The 20,111-nt window shown below is 41.2% G+C and overlaps 1 protein-coding gene across 3 annotated transcripts in view; it reads right to left on the bottom strand.

Moving 5' to 3' along the window:
- Positions 1 to 19,760, bottom strand: part of EXOC4 (exocyst complex component 4) — a 754,902-nt gene extending 735,142 nt beyond the window's left edge. For all 3 annotated transcript variants that reach the window (XM_047842944.1, XM_047842959.1, XM_047842952.1), the window contains exon 1: positions 19,652 to 19,760. In XM_047842944.1, coding sequence (XP_047698900.1) covers positions 19,652 to 19,737 — 86 coding nt within the window. In that variant the 5' untranslated portion in view covers positions 19,738 to 19,760. The remainder of the gene's footprint in view (positions 1 to 19,651) is intronic.
- Positions 19,761 to 20,111: the final 351 nt, after the last annotated feature.

The following is a 20,111-nucleotide window of genomic DNA, read 5'->3' as shown; positions in this document are numbered from 1 at the left end:
TTTCTGAGACCAGAAATACAATGTCTCCCACAATAAGTATCTGCACAATGAATGAACGATAGACCATAAGAGCAGGCTAGAATTCTAGGGAGAAAGTTTCCAGGCCTGCTACCAAAACCCACAAATTTCAGCATGGAATTATCTTCCTGGAAGCCAGTCGCTTGACCCGGACTGATAGCAGGGTAGGAGAGAACACCTGCCAACGAGGTCACCTTGCCAGCCGGGGCGCGAACCTCTCCCCAGCCTTCTGACGAGCCTCTGTGGCACGGACACAGACAGCTCCGTGGTTCACAAAGCCGTTCACTGCAATTCTTAACAGCTCTCCTTGTTACGAAGCCTTTCATTACAATAAAAGCAGCCTCTTGATGATTTCTACTATCGATCTGAGTTCCACCTTCTTGTGGTGACGGAAGTCTATTCCCTCCTCCGTACAATTTCTCTTTCGATGGCAATGCGCTCTCAGTACTTTTCTCTCAGGTTACACAAACATCTCTAACTGCTTCCACCGTTTCTCCCACAACATGGCTGCCATGCAGCCCACCATCCTTGTGGATTTGCTCTGAAGTCCCTACAAAAACAGCGAACATTCACATAGAGCTCACTGAACGCTCAGCATTAACCTAAGTGGTTTCCACATAGGAACTCATTTATTCCTGACAACAACCCTAGGAGGTAGGTGCCATTATTACCCCTCTTTTTACAGACAGGAAACAGAGTTGGGCGTCGGAGGCACAGAACTTTTAAGTAGCAGAGCCAGTCCGCAAGGCTGAGCGGTCTGGCCCTTAAAAGCTTCCCTGTCCTGCCTCTCAAGACGTGGTGCTAGAACCGAACACAACATTCCTAATGTGCTGTGACCAATCCAAACAGGAAGAGGTGTTTGGTTGTTTTTTAAGTTTTATTTATTTGGAGAGAGACAAAAAGCATGAGCGTGGGGGAGGGGCAGAGAGAGGGAGAGAGAGGGAGAATCCCAAGCAGGCTCTGCGCCGTCAGCGGAGAGCCCGAGGCGGGGCTCGAACTCACGAACCATGAGCTCATGACCTGAGCCAAAATCAGCCCTGAGTCGGACACTTAACTGACTGAGCCACCTGAGCGCCCCAGTAAAAGGCTTCTATATCCTCTAACATGGGTACTATATTTCTAAATGACCAGGCCTAAAAGTACCTGCATTTTTGTAAATATTGAGTCCAAAAATTATCCAAGATCCCACTGACAATAAATGCTGACAAGCCAGCTCTCACTCATCTACTTGGGAAATTTTCAAACGAACCACAAAAATGTACACGCACCTTGTGTCATACACTTGGGAAAGGGCAGATGAAAGTGAACACAGGATATTATTTAGTGTCTGTTACGTGCCAGGGATTGCGGTGGTTATTCTGCACACATAATCTAAGACAATACTCAAAACAGTCTGGTGAGATGGTTATCACCACCCTTTTTACAGATAAGGAATCAGAGGAACAGAGAGGTACAGTAACTTGCTCCCACACCCACAGCTAACATCAGACCCGGACTTCAAGCTTACACGCGACTTCAAAGCCCATGCCTTTTCCACTGTGCACGTTATGAACTACTTCTTGTGCTTTCAGCTCCTAATCAAGCTACAGCTCACATGTGAAGAAACGAGTGGATGAGTAGAGATGCGGACAGTACTAAAAAAGCTGCTAAGAGCTCTAACAGTCTTGAGTATGAACAGAAGTATGAGCTTAAAGACATAAGCAGAGAGGAAACGATTTGAAGTTGCCACCCCAAGATGCATTCACGTTAGCCAATCGCTCTTTAGATTTTTTTTCTCCCCACTCTTATCTCAAAACCATTATGATTTACAAACTTGCCAAGTTCACGGAGGAACACAAAAGCCTACGCTAAATTCTAGTTAGGCCAGACAGAGAGACATTTCTGGATCACCAAGAATTTTTCACTAAGACAGCTCTGGCATTTTGCATGATGAATTGCATCTCCAACCATGACTAATTAATCCCTAGGAAGGAATTTATTTACCTAATGGGATCAAAAGACCATAGCACACATATTAAGTTACTGTTTACAGCACTTAGTAGGGACACATACTACATGATTCTAGTGAATTCATAACCATCGGCTCTAAGCAAGCCAGGCGCATGAGCGTTAAACCCAAGCTAAAAACCTGCAGATCTAAAACTGAATTTGTCAGTTTCCTCTTTTTATACCAGCTTCTGTGTTTCCATGTAGTCAGTCAAGTGTTTTGAAAGGAAAATAACTAGTCACCATCATGGACTCCTTCTACGGAGCAATTTTGCCTTCACTTCGGACTTAATAGAGTAATGGAGTCCAGACATGGGAAAAGCACACAAAAGTTGCTATTACTCTTAAAAAAGACAAAAGTGAGATCAAGTAACAGAAAAGCACACCTATAAAAATAAGGTTAGTCACCCAAAGGTAACCCATCACTCAAGAGAAACAATAACCTTCGATCAAAGACAAATGAGAGGATGCAACAAAGAACCACAAACCCAAAATACTACCATTTGGAATGTACCAGAAGTTTTTCCTCTTCCCTTCATATATGTCAACCATGAGGCATTCGTAACTTTCAAGCTCTTTGAACTTGGGCAAGTCAACTTCTGTGGGTTTCTTCCCTTGTCAGACAGACAAGATAATAAGTGTACCTGCCTCACCAGGTGGTTGTGATTGGCAAAGTCCATGAATGTGCTTGGTGAAATAAAAAGTGCCATTGACGTGTGGGCTGATACACTATTAGGAACCAAATACATCATCTGTGAATCACAACACTGTTAGCCCAAAGCCTCCCCCCATTCGAAAGTTCCTGAAGATATTTATTCACAAACTGAGGTCAGACCTTTTCTTTATATTCTTCTGGTGCGTGGCACATTAAAAGTGCTTAGGAAAAGCTAAATAATGAGCAGCAGCAAGATACAGGATCTGAAGGGGTCAGGGAGGGCAGTTCCTTGCGGGAAGAAACAATTGCTACTAAATTATCTCGCGCAAAGAAATGCCTGCTCAGAAATCTCTAGGAAAGGACGAATAATAGTTACAGCGACCCTATTTAGTTCATTTAGTCATTCAACTAATAGTGATTAAACACCTACTACTTGGCAGGTGAATAAAGCCAATCCCTCCCTCAGGAAACTTACATTCTCGTGGGAGAAGCAGGTGATACTAGAGAAATACAGAATACACGGCAGCCCGGGAAGAAGCAGCTGTGGAAAAAAGAGGGACGGTAGGAGGAGTGGAACTGTATTACACAGGAGGCCAGAGAACCTCTCAGATAAAGATGGCATTTGACCAGAGCTTTCTAGAAATGAGGGAAAGAGAGGGGACACTATCTGGGGAAGCGGATTCCAGAGAGAAGGGAAGATGCACAGACTCTCAAGATGCACAGGGGATTGTTTGGCCTGTTCAAGGAAGAAGGAATGGCAGGCAAGTCCATGTGGCTTCAGAGAAGCAAGGAAGGGGACAGTGATAGACATGAGATCAGGTAGGAAGCCGGGAGCCAGAAAAGGGACACCTTTGTGGACTTGTACTCTAAAAGTGTTCTTCGATGCCACCTGGGGATTAGCACCCAAACAAAGAATGACAGCTTTGGGGGTGCCTGGCTGGTTCAGTCGACTGAAGAGCGTGTGACTCTTGACCTCAGGGTCATGAATTCGAGCCCCATGTTGGGTGGAGAGATAACTAAAAAAATAAAAACTTTAAAAAACAATGATAGCTTTCAACCAGTATTCTTTTTTTCTTTTCTTTTTTTTGAGAGAGAGAGAGAAAGTGAGTGAGCTTATGCATGCACATACATGGAGGGGCAGAGAGAGAAAATCTTAAGCAGGTTCCATGCCCAGCACAGAGCCTGATGCAGGCTCAATCTCACAAACCGTGAGATCATGACCTGAGCCAGAACCAAAAGTCAGATGCTTAACCGAATGAGCCACCCAGGCACCCCTCAACCAGTATTTATTAGTGAATACTGAATGGCGAATATTCAACAATATTTCAAGTTTCATTTTACTTCTCTCCAACCTCTTCCAAAAAGGACTGGAGATCATTTGTACAAGAATATAGAAAATATCAATGAGAAAACAGAACTAGTTAAGGAGATACAGGACAAAACAATGCCACATGAATGTAGAACACAGGTATGCAGGTCACACCCAAACAAACACAGCTGATATGAAATCAGCCCTCAATCTAACTGTGAGGTTCCTAGCCATGCAAAAAGTGAAATGTAGCTAAATAATTCTCATTATCAAAAGTATAGATTCCAGTTCCTTTGCTGAGGAAGCACACTTTAAGCTAGTCCTAAATTCTAAAAGACATCTCTCACTTAAAACAAGGAAGAGGGGCGCCTGGGTGGATCAGTCAGTTAAGCGTCTGACTCTTGCTATCAGCTCATCTCACGGCTCATGAGATCAACCCCCATGTCAGGCTCTGCGCTGACGGTGCAAAGCCTGCTTGGTAATCTCTCTCTCCCTCTCTCTGTTCTTTCTCTCTCTCAAAATAAATAAAAACTTAAAACAACAACAACAACAACAAGGAATACAATACACAGTACAGTGAACAATGTCTTCAACCACCTTGTAAATACAAATTTTATATGGTCAGTTCTTCTAAATCCCTTCAAGAACAGAACATTAAAACACAACTCAGACCTAGAGATTGTGACTCTGAACATAATCCTAACATGAAGATTTCCAATGATCCATTTTAATCTAAGGATAGAATTGGGGGAATTTACAGGATGAAATGAATCAAACCATGTTTCATTAATTTCCTCCTCTCAGAAAGCCCTTTGATAGTTCAAGCTGACCAGAGAGCAGTTCTTTGAAGAGCATCAACAGTACAAGTATTTGTATTAAAGGGTTAGTAGGGGACTGTTAAATATTATAAGCCAGAAAAGCAAGTAGAAAGGTTGACGACCAGTCAGGAAAAATTAGTGGCCTCTAGACTCAAGACCACCTATAGGTGATAACAGGCTATCACTCTGGAAGCCTTTTAGGGTATTTTAACAAAGTAATAAGAGTCCCCAGAGTACAAGCTGTTATAGACTGAATTGAGACATACCCCCTACCACTACCAAATTTATGTTGAAGCACTAACCCCCAATGTGACTCTTTGGAGATTAGGGTGTATAAGGGAGGTCCTATGGATGGGGCTTTAATGAGGTAACCAACCCTGACTGGTACCTTGATCTTGGACTTCTAGCCTCCAAAACTCTGAGAAAATAAATTTCTGTTTAGGCCACTCAGTCTGTGTTTTGTTATGGCAGCTCGAGCAGACTTATACACCACCCTGCAAAACACAGGCAGTATTATTTTGGTTCGCTAAAATCTCAAGGCAGATGTAATCGGTCATACCCCTTAGCCACAGCAACACGGATTCTCCACAAATCCTCAAGAATTAACTGCCTAATACAGCCTCAGATAACTAACCTGCTAGAAGAAATATTTAACGTAATACACCTGAATTCTGGTGACCCCTGCAGAACAATTAGTATTAAGTCATGCTATCTGAAAACAGTTAATATGCTTAAGTATTTACTAAGGGCATTCCTTGTTGGTATCCAGTGACCTCTCCTCCAGGAATAACAAAAACAACTGATGTAAATCCCTTCAAACAACTCAGAAAAACTAATCACAAGTAAGGTCCCACATATCCAAAAATCACTTACTTATCAGGAAGCTACAGCTGTTCAAAGCACAATCTACAGCAGGAATCAAAACTCAGTGATACCCTTCCTGGGAAATAAGGCCTCTTAGAGAAACTAGCAGTCTCTGAGCCCTTGTACTTTTTCCTCATCTGGCACCTGAACCCCTCAACCTGTACCGCCTTCACTCTTGTCAGGACAATCCTAATGAATTTTTTTTAATCACATAATGGAAAGAGCACCAGACAAGGGGTCCTCTTTATTTACAAAATAGAATAACACATTGTCATAAGGCAAAAAGTAAGTATTTTTAAACCCCAAAACACAAGGATTAACTAGTTTTGGACCCTCGCTCCAAACAGGAAAAAAAAAAAACCATTAGCTTACTGAGCTTTCTAGAATATTCCTTTTGGTTATTGATCCCAAGAAAGAAAAAAAACCCCTAGAACAGACATGATTCTTGAAAACATGAATCCTATTTTCTTTCCCAAACTGCTTTTAAACAAAAACATTTAGGTTACACTATTAGATGATCTACTTAGCCCTTATTTCAAAGTCTGAGAGTCAGATTTTCTTTTCCTTTAAAGCATGAAACAACCAACCTAAGAAATGCCTGACAGTAACATGTCAGCAGGGGAACTAAAGCCAGTTCTACAGAAGAGTAGAGTGTAACTCCAAACTAAAGAAGAGGAAAAGAGATCAAGAATATAAAACAACTTGAGAAGTGGTCTTCAAAGCCTATTCTACTATGCAGAGCACTTTGTATATGATGAATCGTCTATAAATGCTTCCAATGAATTATAAAAAAAGAGAGAGAGACCCTCGTAATTCTGAGTTTGCATGGAAAAAAAAAATCACACATTAAATATTTGAGATGTGTATCACTATATAATCACATAAGATATGGCTTCACTCAAAGCATAACCGAATCTACATTACACTTTTTAATCCGATTTTATTATATTCAATTATACACTGTGACGGCTTGTTTCTTAATTATGTCTTATTAGATCCCACAAAATACAAGATAATCCCATCCCAACTGATAGCAATTCATGATGACAAGTCTTCTGAAAAACTTTTTGGATGCATAAAAACAACATCCCTTAATTCGCTACTAAGATTCATTTAATATCAAGTGACAGCAAACAATTTCTGCTTTAAAGTCAATTGAAAATTCACTGGTGTCTTGCTTCAGACAGCACTTAGGGCCAATTACGACACCCAACACATGCGGTTTTTCAATATTTCAATTAACTCGGTTATACAAAATACTTCTGGGGGCCAAAAGCTCTAAATCTTATCACCAACAGAGAAGGGCATTATCTAAAATTAAGTAAAATCAGCCTCACTAAAGCATAAAACTGAATCCAGGATTGACAGAGTCCATTTGAAATCCACCCCCTATCCTCACTTAACCAGAACTATCTCTTTTCCCACTTGAGCTTGAAGCTCCACATGCTCCCTACAGCCTTCTCCACAGGGATCTTATTTTTCATCCCCCATGGAAGGCTCCTGTGACTACCACACATTACGGCATTTGGTCATTTTGAAGGCGTAGGCTACTTCCCTAACATGGAGATTCTGGCAAGTTCCTCAGAAATCACATTTTAGAAGACAAAAGTAGGTGTTGCATGGCACTAGGTTATCTTGGAAATTCCGGATTACCCAAATTGAAGCAGGTTTCTTAACTACAGACATCCGAGAGACTTTAACACGTCCATGCGCAAGGGAGGGAGGGCAGAAGCTGGGTGGATGAGACGTGAAGAGTATGTAGTATCTCTTAGATTTGTCCACAGACCCTTGTAATGCCCTTCCCTCCCTCTCCCCAGGACCTACATATAAACACACCCACACATTTTCATGAAATTTTCAAACACGTACAAAAATCAAGAGACTCCTCAAATAACCCAGCTTCAATAACTGTGAACACATCCCAATCTTGTTACACCCTAACTTTGACCCTCAACCCCCATGATTTTGAAGCAAATACTAGACATGATATTTTTACTGGTATATATTCAGTATGTATCTCTCAAAATTAAAAGAAAAGAGTCTTAATTCCAGTGTAATTTATATAGTGTTATATTGGTTTCAGATGTACATACAGCGATTCAACAAGTCTATCCATCACTCCGTGCTCATAACAATAAATGTACCCTTAATCCCCTTCACCTACTTCACCCATCCTCCCACTCACCTCCTCTCTGGCAGTTAGAAGGCTGTGTTTCTTTTGTCTGTCTTTTTCCATGTTCAATTGTTCTTTTACTTAAATTAAGAATATTTTTGTAAACATAGCCAAGATACCATCGTCTCCGCTTTAAAAAGTTAATGCTAATTGGTTTACCTTATTTCCCCCAACTAAATTACATCCTAAAGGCTACCCAATTTGCATTCAAAACACCTGCTAATCCTAAAATGGAGGTTCTGCCAAGGTGGGTAGGTGGTGACTGAGTCTGCACTTTTTTTTTTTTGAGATTCTGAATTTTTAAAAACACTCCAAGTGATATATTTGAGTATAAAAATGATGTCTCCCATAATATTTAGCACAATGATAGGCACCAAATTTTGAATGGAAAAACACGTTTTTGAACTATGTGCCACTTTATTTTTTGCAAGGGCTATATAAAAACTTTTAAAACAATAAACGTCAGGAAAGATTCTCCTAAGGAACTTAAAACATTGGTTGCCTACCATGTCAAATAGTCACAAGAACCTCCCTGTTAAATGGTAGTTCCCGTGTTTTTCAAGGCGAATTCCCAACACATAAAGGGCTGGCTACTTAAAAGAGCAGAACTCATTTCATGGCTTGAAAAGCAGTTAACAATGTAAGGAGCAGAGTAGAAGATGATAGAGAACAGCCCCCACCACTGCAAACTGAAAAATGCGAGCACAGATTGCAAACTTTCAAATGCAAGCAAAAACAAAAAGCAGAACAAAACCACCACCAACAAAAATAATCTAAACGCTGTGCCACCCAAAGAAAACCAATTACCAGCTCTATGAGAGCTCAGGCTGCGATGAACAATACTATCATAGGCATTAAACAAAACAAAAAAAACTATACCCTCAAAAACAAATACATAAACAGATGCAAAATAGTTCTAAAGCATTTCTAGGAGTTCTGAAGGCAAAGTTCCTGGAAAAAATATTATATGAAGTGAAACTTTTTAGCTGCTTAATTAAACACTCTGCAAAATACTGCAAAAATCAGGCCATCAGGGCTGAGATACCTACCTCACTTTCCTGCCATCCCTTCAGACAGCACATCTGATTACCTTATTCTTCCTCTCTGGGCATATGCAGCTGATGAAATCGGACCAACGAAAAATCAAACTTTAGAGATATTTTTCAAAACAGTAAGCCCTGATGGACTTCCACTTCTGGCCGAGATGAAATGACAGGAACTAAATTTACCCTAGCATCTGAAAGTAACAACAGCAACCAAAAAAACCCAATTTTGAAACCTTAAACATGAAGGCAGTTAAGAGTTTGCAGGGCTGGTGACAGAGGAAAGAGAACTGCACAGGGCACTCTGGAGATCTGGAGAAGGGCTCCCTTAAAGCTCCCGCTGACCATCATCAGCACATGCATGAAAGGAAATAACCCAAGGCCAGGAATAGAACCACCAGTAAGCATTAGTGGACACAGTATCTGAAATCACACACAGCCAGAGCGAAAAATCTCATGATTCACAGAGCACTGGGTGGAGTATTCAAAAGGATTTTGCAACAGAAGTGAGGCAAAATTGGCGCTAAACCAAATGCTCCTCTGCTCCCAATGAGCAAAACTTAAAATAAGACCTGAAAGGACCACAGTTTCCAAGCAACCTAACCACATCCCAGAACAAAACTCAGGAATATTTACAGGAAAACAAAGACATCCACTACCAGTACCCAAAAAGGTAAAAATCACAGTATATAGTATCCAAAAGGTATAGAAGAATGTAAAACGGGGGGGGGGGGGGGGGGGGGGGGGGGGGGGGGGAGGGGGGGACAGATAATCAACTAAAACTAACCCAAAAATGACACAGATGACAAAATTAGTAAAGAAGAACATTAAAACCATTATACCTGTTTCCATAGTTCAAGAAGCTATAGGAAAGACTGAACATGTAAGGAAAGCTATTAATGATTTTTTCCCTTAAAAAACCCAAATCAAACTTCTAGAGCCCCTAACTACAATCTAATAAAAATTACATCACATAGGATTAACAACAGATTGGAAATTGTAGAAAAGATGAACTTGAAGACACAATAATGGAAACGATACCAAAAAAAAAAAAAAAAGAAAAAAAGACTGGGTGTGAAAACACTGAAGTGGCCTGTAAGATAAATCTGACCACGGGGCGCCTGGGTGGCGCAGTCGGTTAAGCGTCCGACTTCAGCCAGGTCACGATCTCGCGGTCCAGGAGTTCGAGCCCCGCGTCGGGCTCTGGGCTGATGGCTCAGAGCCTGGAGCCTGTTTCCGATCTTGTCTCCCTCTCTCTCTGCCCCTCCCCTGTTCATGCTCTGTCTCTCTCTGTCCCAAAAATAAATAAACGTTGAAAAAAAAAAAAAAATTTTTAAAAAAAAAAGATAAATCTGACCAACAATACGTGTAACACTTACACGCTGAAATCCATTTAAAAACTGCTGAAATTAATTAAATAAAGAGATATACCTGTTCAGGGATAAGACAACTCACAGCTGTCAATTCTCCCATATTAATCTGTACATTCAATGCAATCCCAGCCAAAATCCCAGCATGTTTTATGGTAGAAATTGACTAGCTAATTCAAAGATTAATATGGAAAAAAATAAAAAATAAAATTGATACAGAAATGGACCTAGAATAGTGACAAAAATTTTTAAGAAATACAATACAGTTGGAGAACATATACTGTCTACAAGACTTATAAAAGCAACAATCAAGACTTTGTAGGGACACCTGGATGACTCAGTTTGTTGATCAGCTGACTCTTGACTTTAGCTCAGGTCATGTTCCCAGAGTTCATGGGATCAAACCCCGTGTCAGGCTCTGCACTGAATACGAAGCCTGCTTAAGATTCTCTCTCTCTCTCTCTCTCTCTCTCTCTCTCTCTCTCTCTGTCCCTCTCCACTGCTCGCACTCTCTCTCTCAAAAAAAAAAAAAAAAAAAAAAAGACTGTGTGGCTGCTGTGTAATAATGTTATCAAGATAAACAGATGAATGGAACAAACTAGATAATCAAGAAAGAGACCCGCACTGGTCAAATGATTTTTGACAGAGGTGCAAAAGAAATTCAGTGAAGAAAGCATAATCTTTTTAACAAATGGTGCTGGAATAACAGGATACTCTCACACAAAATACGAACTGGAAAGAAATGGACAGGGATGCTGGAAATGTTCACCTCTATCTTGATGTGGGTAGTGGTTACAAGTTAAAATTCATCAAGACATATACTTAATATGTATACGCTTTACTACATGTATATATACCTCAAAAAGTGAGACAAATAAAGTGAGCATACAAGTCAGCATATAAAGATCCTATATCTATTTAAAAAATTATTTCTATCTATACACCCATTTCATACCCACACAGAGACAGAGGAATGTCTACAGTTAGGTACAGCTAATATCAATGATGGTTAGTAATTTACAAAAGATAAAGTTTGGAATACTTTTCATCTTCCATCTTGCTGCATTTCTAGTGCTTGAACTCTTTACATGAATGTGTATTATTTTTATAACAATTTTTAAACACTGGAAGCAAATTTCTTAATAATTTTTAATTCTGGGTAAAGAGAATATATTTTTCTTCTCTGTAATTTTCCATATTTTTTGATTTCCCCACTTAGAAAATGTATAATTACAGGGGTGCCTGGGTGGCTCAGTCGGTTGAGCATCCCACTTCGGTTCAGGTCATGATCTTGCTGTTCGTGGGTTCGAGCCCTGCGTGGGGCTCTGAGCTGACAGCTCAGAGCCTGGAGCCTGCTTCAGATTCTGTCTCCCTCTCTCTCTGTCTCTGCTCACACTCTGTCTCTTTCAAAAATAAATAGACATTTAAAAAAAAATTTAATGTATAATTACAAGGACTACACAGCAATACAAAAAAATTTTGTTACGCTAAAAAAAAATTAAGTTTGTTATAATTACAAGTATTAAATCTCTGTATGTACCTAAACAGAATCCACACACAAACCTTAAAAAGAAAATAGGTATTATTTGGGAAGAAGATTGTTGGATTTTTTTTTATGACTTTTTTTTTTCACCTTTTGTGATGCAATTTTTATAAAGGAAAATGAGGAAAGCTACAATGACAAGTGTGCACAAGAAGAGAACAAAAGGCATGGAATGTTGTTCACCATCCCACATGTGTCCAACAATGGAGAAAAAAGATCATCTTTCCAACAAATGGTGCTGGACATCACGTGCAAAAAAAAAAAAAAAAAAAAGATCTAGACACAGATTTTATAGCCTTCACAAAACTTAACTCATAACAGATAACAGTCCCAAATTTAAGACAAAATATAAAGCCCCTAGAAGTTAATATTGGAGAAAATTTAGACGATTTGGGGTATGGCATAGACTTCCTATAGTTTATTTGAGAGAGCCCACGTACATGCACACAGGGGAGAGGCAAGGAGAGGGAGAGAGAGAATCCCAAACAGGCTCCACAGTGTCAACATGAAGCCCAAAGCCGGGCTCGATCTCACAAACCGTGAGATCATGGCCTGAGCTGAAGCCAAGTCAAACGCGTAACCAACTGAGCCATCCAGGCGACCCGGCACAGACTTTTTAGATACAACACCAAAGACATGACCCAAGACAGAAATCACTGACGAGCTGGACTTCGTGAAAATTACAAACTTCTGCTCTGGGAAAGACTATGTCAAGAGAATGACAACACAAGATCGGGAAAAAATATTTGCAAAACACGTATACCCACATGCATCCAACTACGGCATGCAACTACGTGACAGTGAGACAAATACTACCCTCTTACTCATAACAGAGTTAATAAAGAAAGACAGTCATCAAAAACATCCAGTTCCTGGCCAGGGCCAGGGAAAACAGGTACGCTACCACACCACTTGTGGGGGTGTAAATTACCATCTTCCCAGAGGACATTTTGACTCTGTCAAAATACAAAATGTGCATATACTCAGATGTAGCAATTCCTTTCTTACTGCCATGATTTTACACCATGGATATGGCTCTCAGAGGTACGTGAATGCTCACTGCAATGCATTTTTAACAGAAGACAAAAAGGGGAAAAAAAAAAACTTAAGTGTTACAAAAGGGGTGGGAAAGAGACCACCAATTAAATAGATTATGGGGTGCCATATGACAGAACGCGACATCGCCACTGAAAAGACTGAATAGATCAGGGGCGCCTGGGTGACTCAGTCAGTTGGGTGTCCGACTTCGGCTCAGGTCATGATCTCGCAGTCCGTGAGTTCGAGCCCCGCGTCGGGCTCTGTGCTGACAGCTCAGAGCCTGGAGCCTGTTTCAGTCTGTGTCTCCCTCTCTCTCCGACCCTCTCCCGTTCATGCTCTGTCTCTCCCTGTCTCAAAAATAAATGTTAAAAAAAAATTAAAAAAAAAAATAAGACTGAATAGATCAATATGTGCTGCTAGAAGAGATCTCCAAAATAGAGAAAAATAAGCCAACGAACAAAGGTTCAAAAATATACATAGTATGACCCCAATTGTTTAAAGAATATATAATACATAATTTTCATGAATATTCCTTTAAGTGCATATAATTTCATAAATAATATTATATATTAACATATTAAATATTAAAAAATGGGGCACCTGGGTGGCTCAGTCGGGTAAGCATCCAACTCTTGGTTTCGGCTCAGGTCACGATCTCACGGTTCATGAGGTCAAGCCTTGCATCGGGCTCTACGCTGTCTCGAAGCCTCCTTAGAATCCTCTCTCTCCCCTTCTGTCTGCCCCTCCCCCACTCGTGCTCACTCGCTCGCTCTCTCTCAAAATAAATAAACATTAAAAAAAAAGAAAAAATATTAAAGAATATACATTCTTGTTTAAAGATCATACATTCACACACACTTAAATACAGTTCCTATTTTCCTCAAAGAACCAAACGACACTTAACAGAGATATTTCAGGGAAGAGATGAACAGGGAGAAAAGTCTTTGGTTTTTATTTTGTTCCTCTTGAAATATTTGCATTTTCTAAATATGTCACTGAATTTTGAAAATTATACCTGTGATTTCAGAAAATCATATAATTTGTTAATGGCAAAAGGGGTTACCTAGACAAAGTGATCATAGGCTTTTCAATTTGCTCGTTTATAAACTTTCCGTCCTTAACCTAATAAATATTTTGTGTTTTACGTCTGCTTATATATATTTCATATGTACACGTAAGAGTACGTATACTGAAATCTAGCTTCTCTGGCTGACTCCCAAATTATCAATAATTGCCATCTTAATTCAGCTACAGAAGGTTTTTTGGTTACATTCACACCAAACTGGGAAGGAGATTTCTGACAGAAAACTAACATCCTATCCCGGTTGCTATCGGCCAAACATTACAATCAAGTTTCTCACCAGATCTCGCTCTCCCTCTCCCTCTCCTCTCTCTCTCTCTCCCTCTCTCTCGCTCTACTAACTACACCTCAACTCCCACCAAAAACTGACCGCACCTATCTACTCTAAGTAGTGGCTTGGAAAAAACCTGACCCAGCACCCAACATTACATACCCCTCTCTGCCTCAAGGCCTTCAGGAAATCCCCATGTTAAAAACGACACATGAGGTTGGAAACTAAGACATGGGTTCCCAAGATATTAATTCTTCATGTTTCACAGAAAAAAATAAGCCGGGGGGCGGGGGGATTATTTTGCTTCATATCCACATATGCTGTCGGATGTGGCAGGACTTCGAGAAAAAAGTGTTTAGTCTCGAGAGAGCCTAGCAGTGATGTTTAAACGGTACCACATTGCTAGGGCCAAGACGCCCCAGGATGCAGAGAGAGCGGGGAACCCTAAAAACCACAATGAGCCTGGCTCAGATGAAGAGAGGAGGGGCCACCGCAGACAGCGCTAACCGCTTAGCACAACTTCCAGGCCTCCGCTCTGAACACAGTGACCACGTTCCCTTCTGCCACAGACTGTGCCATGGACCTCAAAGCTGTTTGTTCAAAGCTCGGATCAGAGCCCGGACCCCTTCAACAAAGCGGGCTTTGAATTACGTACGGGGCTGACCAAAAACACTCTCTTAGGAGGAAGGGAATTTAACAGGTGTCTACAATAAAGGATTTCCCAAGTTTTTGAAATCCCACCTTCTGTGAAGACATGAAAGTTGGTGACACCGTGGGCCTTCAACTGCCTTCAAACCTCCTTGACATCTGTAGCCAGAGTCTGTCTACAAAAGCTCCGCTCTGAGGTTCCGGTAAGGTCACCTCAAGCCACAGCCAAAGTTTGGCTTCCCAATTAAGTGGTCTATTAAAGGCCAACTTGCAAGGAGAAGTGAGTCAACATTTAATTGGAAAGCAAATCACCTAACAGTAAGCGGCAGACACATTTCCCAATTAAAAATCTGACAAGAACTCACAAAAATAAAATAGCATCTCCAAAATGCCATTCTGCTTACTTCTCATTTAGAAAGGCTGACTGTTTCGACATCACACCAAACAAGAGGTTAGGCAGTAGGAATCAATAAAAAAGTAGGAAAATGTTGTGTGTGCACACACACGTGTAAAACTGTCCAAATTTACATCAGCGGGTAATCACGACTCTGTCCACCCAATTAGTTCCATCTCAAAGGGCCAGCGGCAAGACTTTAAGCCAAAAGCTGCAGTTAGAGGAGTGGCCTCCGACAGACTCAGTCCCAAGCACTGTCTGTCTCCTCATCAAAGCCCCACTTCCCAGCCTGAGGACCCAGCAATACCCCGGGAGCCCACCCTTTGAAACCTCTGATTGACCTGAAATCTTTTTCCCCAGTACTTTTTTTTAAAAGGCTAAGAATTGCATTTTACGAGTCTCAAGGTTCTTAAATAACCACCTACCAAACATAACATTTTCATTACAACTACACTATACTTCTTGAAGCTATTTTGTTTTTCAAATGCTTTAAAGTGGTGGTCGATCACACCAGCAAAATAGTTATTTAACTAGTTGGCACCACAGCAGGAAACAGTGATGAGATCTGGCCATTCCCCATGTCTATATCTACTGTATCTTTAGGTCGAACCCTTACCCACCTGTAGTTTCCTTATGCTGTTCCAACTCATAGAGAGAGCATTAAATATATGTTATGCTAATGCCCAATAAGAAATACAAATAACTGTTTTTTACACATTTGAACAAAAGAACTGAGGGAGAATTTTTAACACTAACTATTCAAAAAAAAAAAAACTGCTCAGTGACATAAAACGAGAAATAAAGAGAAATAAAGCCCAACTAATCAAATTTTTCAAAGGACTATCACTGACAAATCATTTCTTTGGTGATAAAATGATAGGTCCAAGGGAACATGAAAGAGAACTGGCACGTATCAGATAGATCTTCAAGGATGCTGAGACTTTACAAACATGAGCCTAAAATGGGTTCAAGAAAGCTTTGGTATTTATTTGAAAGAGAATCTGAAAAGAAGTTAAGGAGAAGAGGAGGCAATCCTCAAAAGTTTTACATGAGAAATTAAGAATCATGAAGACAGAGGCTCCTGGGTGGCTCAGTCCGTCAAGCATCCAACTTCAGCTCAGGTCATGATCTCACTGCTCCTGGGGTCGAGCCCCACATCGGGCTCTGTGCTGACAGCTCAGAGCCTGGAGCCTGCTTCAACTTCTGTCTCCCTTTCTCTGCCCCTCCCCCGCTCATGGTCGCTCATGCTCGCTCACGTGCTCCCTCTCTCTGTCCTTCAAAAATAAACATTAAAAAAAAATTTTTTAATCACAAATACAATGTTGCAAGAAGGGTATCACAAAGAATACAAACTGAACAGACAAAGCAGCAACTTCAGAGTGAGAAAAGAGTTTACTAACAAGAAATATACATTCCCGTTTTTTCCTGTTTTAGCAAGATGTAATTGACATATTACACTGCAGTCCTTTAAGCTGTACAACACGGCTTAATATATTGTGTATACTGCAAAATGATTACAATAAGCTTAGTTAACATCCATCCACCGCACACAGTGACAATTTCTTGTAATGAAAACTTAAGATCTACTGTCTTACCAACAATGTTCCCCACTCTGTTCTCTGCTGAAGTACTCTCCCCTGCTACTCCCCACCTAAACACCGAAGTTACTACCATCCTCCTCTCATTAACTGCCACTGTTTTTATGAAATTTAAACCACTGTGTATGTTCAAAAGCACATCAGGGACATAACAACAAGGAGGGAGAGCTAGCAACACTTTCGCTTCAACCCCACAATGTTCCTATGACTCAAAGAAATATTGAAATACAAACATTAACACTCCAGAACCAACAATATCCAGTCATAAGTAAAGTCCTATGTAACCACGAGCTCAAATCCTTACTAAACTTGCCCAGAGGGGCACCTGGATGGCCTAGTCAGTGAGTGTCCGACTGTTGATTTCGGCTCAGACCATGATCCCAAGGTCATGGGATTGAGCCCAGTATTGGGCTCCATGCTGAGCGTGGAGCCTAAGATGATCCCCCCGCCCTCCCTCCCTCCGTCCCTTCCCCCCAGCGTATGCTCTCTCTCTAAAATAAATTTTAAAAAAAAACTTGCCCAGGATACTAGGTCTGGACACTCTGTTATACCATGCTAGTCAACAGATGTTTGAAAAGGGTTATTCAAGTGGTCGGAGGTGGTCAAGGATAAGGAGGAAAAATGACAAATATTAACACACAACAGAAGTCAGCACAAAAAATGCATTGCCCTAAATCATGGTGATAACGTGAAGGTAATACAGATGGGTGGAAAAGATGGACGAACAACCACAAAATCATATTCCACACCATCCAGCGGCAAAGTCCCCCTGAAGAGCAAAGGAACAGTCAACCAAAGGCAGTGTTTCTGAACCAGCATCAGTAAAAAAATAAATAAATAAACTTTAGTTTGGTTTTCATGTTTTCAAATGTAGGGCATTTAGAGTGAATGTAATTGGCATTTAAGAAAATTGATACACAGCAGAAGTGGTAAAGCCTACAGAATCATAAGTACACAGTTGAAATGGTACATTTATATACAGCTGTTCCCTTCCCTAATCCACACTCTACTTCACCACTCCTCTTGGATTCTCGTATTTCACCTGTCTCTGTCTCTCCCACTCTTATGTCATAGTTTTTACTTCCGTATTTTACCCCTCAAGTGAGCTACACTCTCCAGGATAACGTCATGTCTGATTCATCTTCGCAAAACTCAGGGCATTCCCTCATTTGTTTAACATATATTTATATATTTACTAAGTATGTATTAAGGACCAGGCATCATACTACAAACTAGCATTAAATGCACAGTTTAAATGAATGCTGACTACAAGGCAGAAAAAAGAAGCTCAAAAAAGAACCCAAATAAATTCATGCATTATAATTCTACAGGAGATTAAGATGGGCCACTACCAACACTCTAGTTGGAGTTTTAGTATCATGAAACATCTACACTATCTATACTGTCACAGCAAGAATGTGGGTCCACACTAGACCCGCATTCCCTTTGTATGGCCTGCCAGGTTTATTAAGTATTTCCATACAGAGAATTATCATCTTAATTAAAAAATCTTAATTAAAAAGAAAAAAATCAACCAAAAAACTTAGTAATAATGATTCAATATATCATGATATGAAATTAGAGGCCCCAAAATAACACCCATGAGAAGGGTCTTTATCAGTCCATGAGTGGGAGACTGTTTTAAAATTCAATCTATGGGGCGCCTGGGTGGCTCAGCCGATTGAGCGTCCGACTTCAGCTCAGGTCATGATCTCACAGTCTGTGAGTTCGAGCCCCGCGTCGGGCTCTGTGCTGACAGCTCAGAACCCAGGGCCTGTTTCAAATTCTGTGTCTCCCTCTCTCTCTGACCCTCCCCCATTCATGCTCTGTCTCTGTCTCAAAAATAAATAAACGTTAAAAAAAAAATTTTTTTTTAATTCAATCTATGCATACCTTCAAGCCCTTAGGAACTACCAGGTACTACTGACCCTGGGTTTTAAAAAGATCAACAGGACATTCCAGGAGCCCTCCTAGAACTCAACCAAAAGTTTAGCATAGGTAGAGGGATAGAGGAGAGGGGAAGGGGGGGGGGGGCATTTTATGAAAAATACCTGAGTTTAAATTCAAAGGTCAACAAAGTAAAAACGTGTTAAATACATTTTATTCAGGTTGTTTTAATCACTCCCTGTATCATGCTTAATGGTGTTTGAAAGGATTCTATCCTTAATCTAGATCACATTTTTAAAACAGGAGCCCCACCAATCCCACTCCCACCATACATATTCTGGGAGAATGGCAGATAACTCGAAATTTGTTTGGTTTTGTTTTGAAGGACTAGACCGGGATGGGAAGGCAGAAAAAAATTGAAAACGGATGTGTGCCTTCAAACCCACGGCCCTTCTACCAGCTCATTACAGGCTCTTGTATTTGAAGCTGTGGCCATTCACAGGTGGTTGGAGGTGTCCGAAGTGTGAGAACACAATCTGCAACTCGTGACAGTAGTCCCCGGACTTCAGGGCCTTCCACCCAGAAATCCAGGAAACAAGAAGCCTTCCCTAGTGAGCGCGGCTGAAGGCAATCCATAAATAAACGTTGTATGAATAAATGAATACACCTGGCTTTCTCTACCAAGCCCCCAAACAGCGTGCCTTTAGGGCCCGGGGACCCTAATGGAAAGCTCTGGCCCTAAAGAAAAGACAGCGAGGCGGGGTTCCTCCCTCTAGCCCAACCCCAGAGAAAAAGGGGGGACTGTGGGGGTCCTTGGGAGGGGTTGGGGGAGGCAAGGAGGAAAGGGGAGGGGTCGGCAGGGTGGAACCCACCTAACCCTTCTCCCTTCCAAAGCGGAGGTCGAGCCGCTGCCCGCTGCCCCCTGTCCCCTGACCCTGCCTCCTGCCTCCCTCACCTGATCACAGAGATGAGCAGCCCCGAGGGGTCTTTGCTTTTGCTGACAGTGCTTCTGTATTTCCCACCAGCTGCTTCTGCCGCCATCTTGGTACCGGGCGGGGAGGGGGAGAGCCGGTAGGCTAGAAGGGCCAAAACGAACGAGGTCTGTAATTGACCTCGCTGGGGAGTCCACCAATGGAAAAAGAGAAGTTCAGAGACGCGCAACGGGACAGTCCAATCACTGGAATAAGGAGGCGGGACTGAGGCAGCAAGTTTCCAGGCCGCGCACGCGTTCTAAGCATTCTGGGAATTGTAGTTTTCTTCCGCGGTTCCTGGGAACACAGGGAAACTAAACCGGTGGTAACTTGGTCAAGTCTCCTAAGGACTGTCTGATTTGTATCTATTCTGATCTGGTGGGATTCTTTTTTTTTTTTTTCCAGTGTCCTTGTTTTTAGAATTTTATCAGCTTTTTAATCAAA

Source organism: Prionailurus viverrinus, chromosome A2 (assembly GCF_022837055.1).
Source record: "Prionailurus viverrinus isolate Anna chromosome A2, UM_Priviv_1.0, whole genome shotgun sequence".
NCBI lineage: Eukaryota > Metazoa > Chordata > Mammalia > Carnivora > Felidae > Prionailurus > Prionailurus viverrinus.
This window is presented reverse-complemented; position numbering and strand designations above follow the sequence as displayed.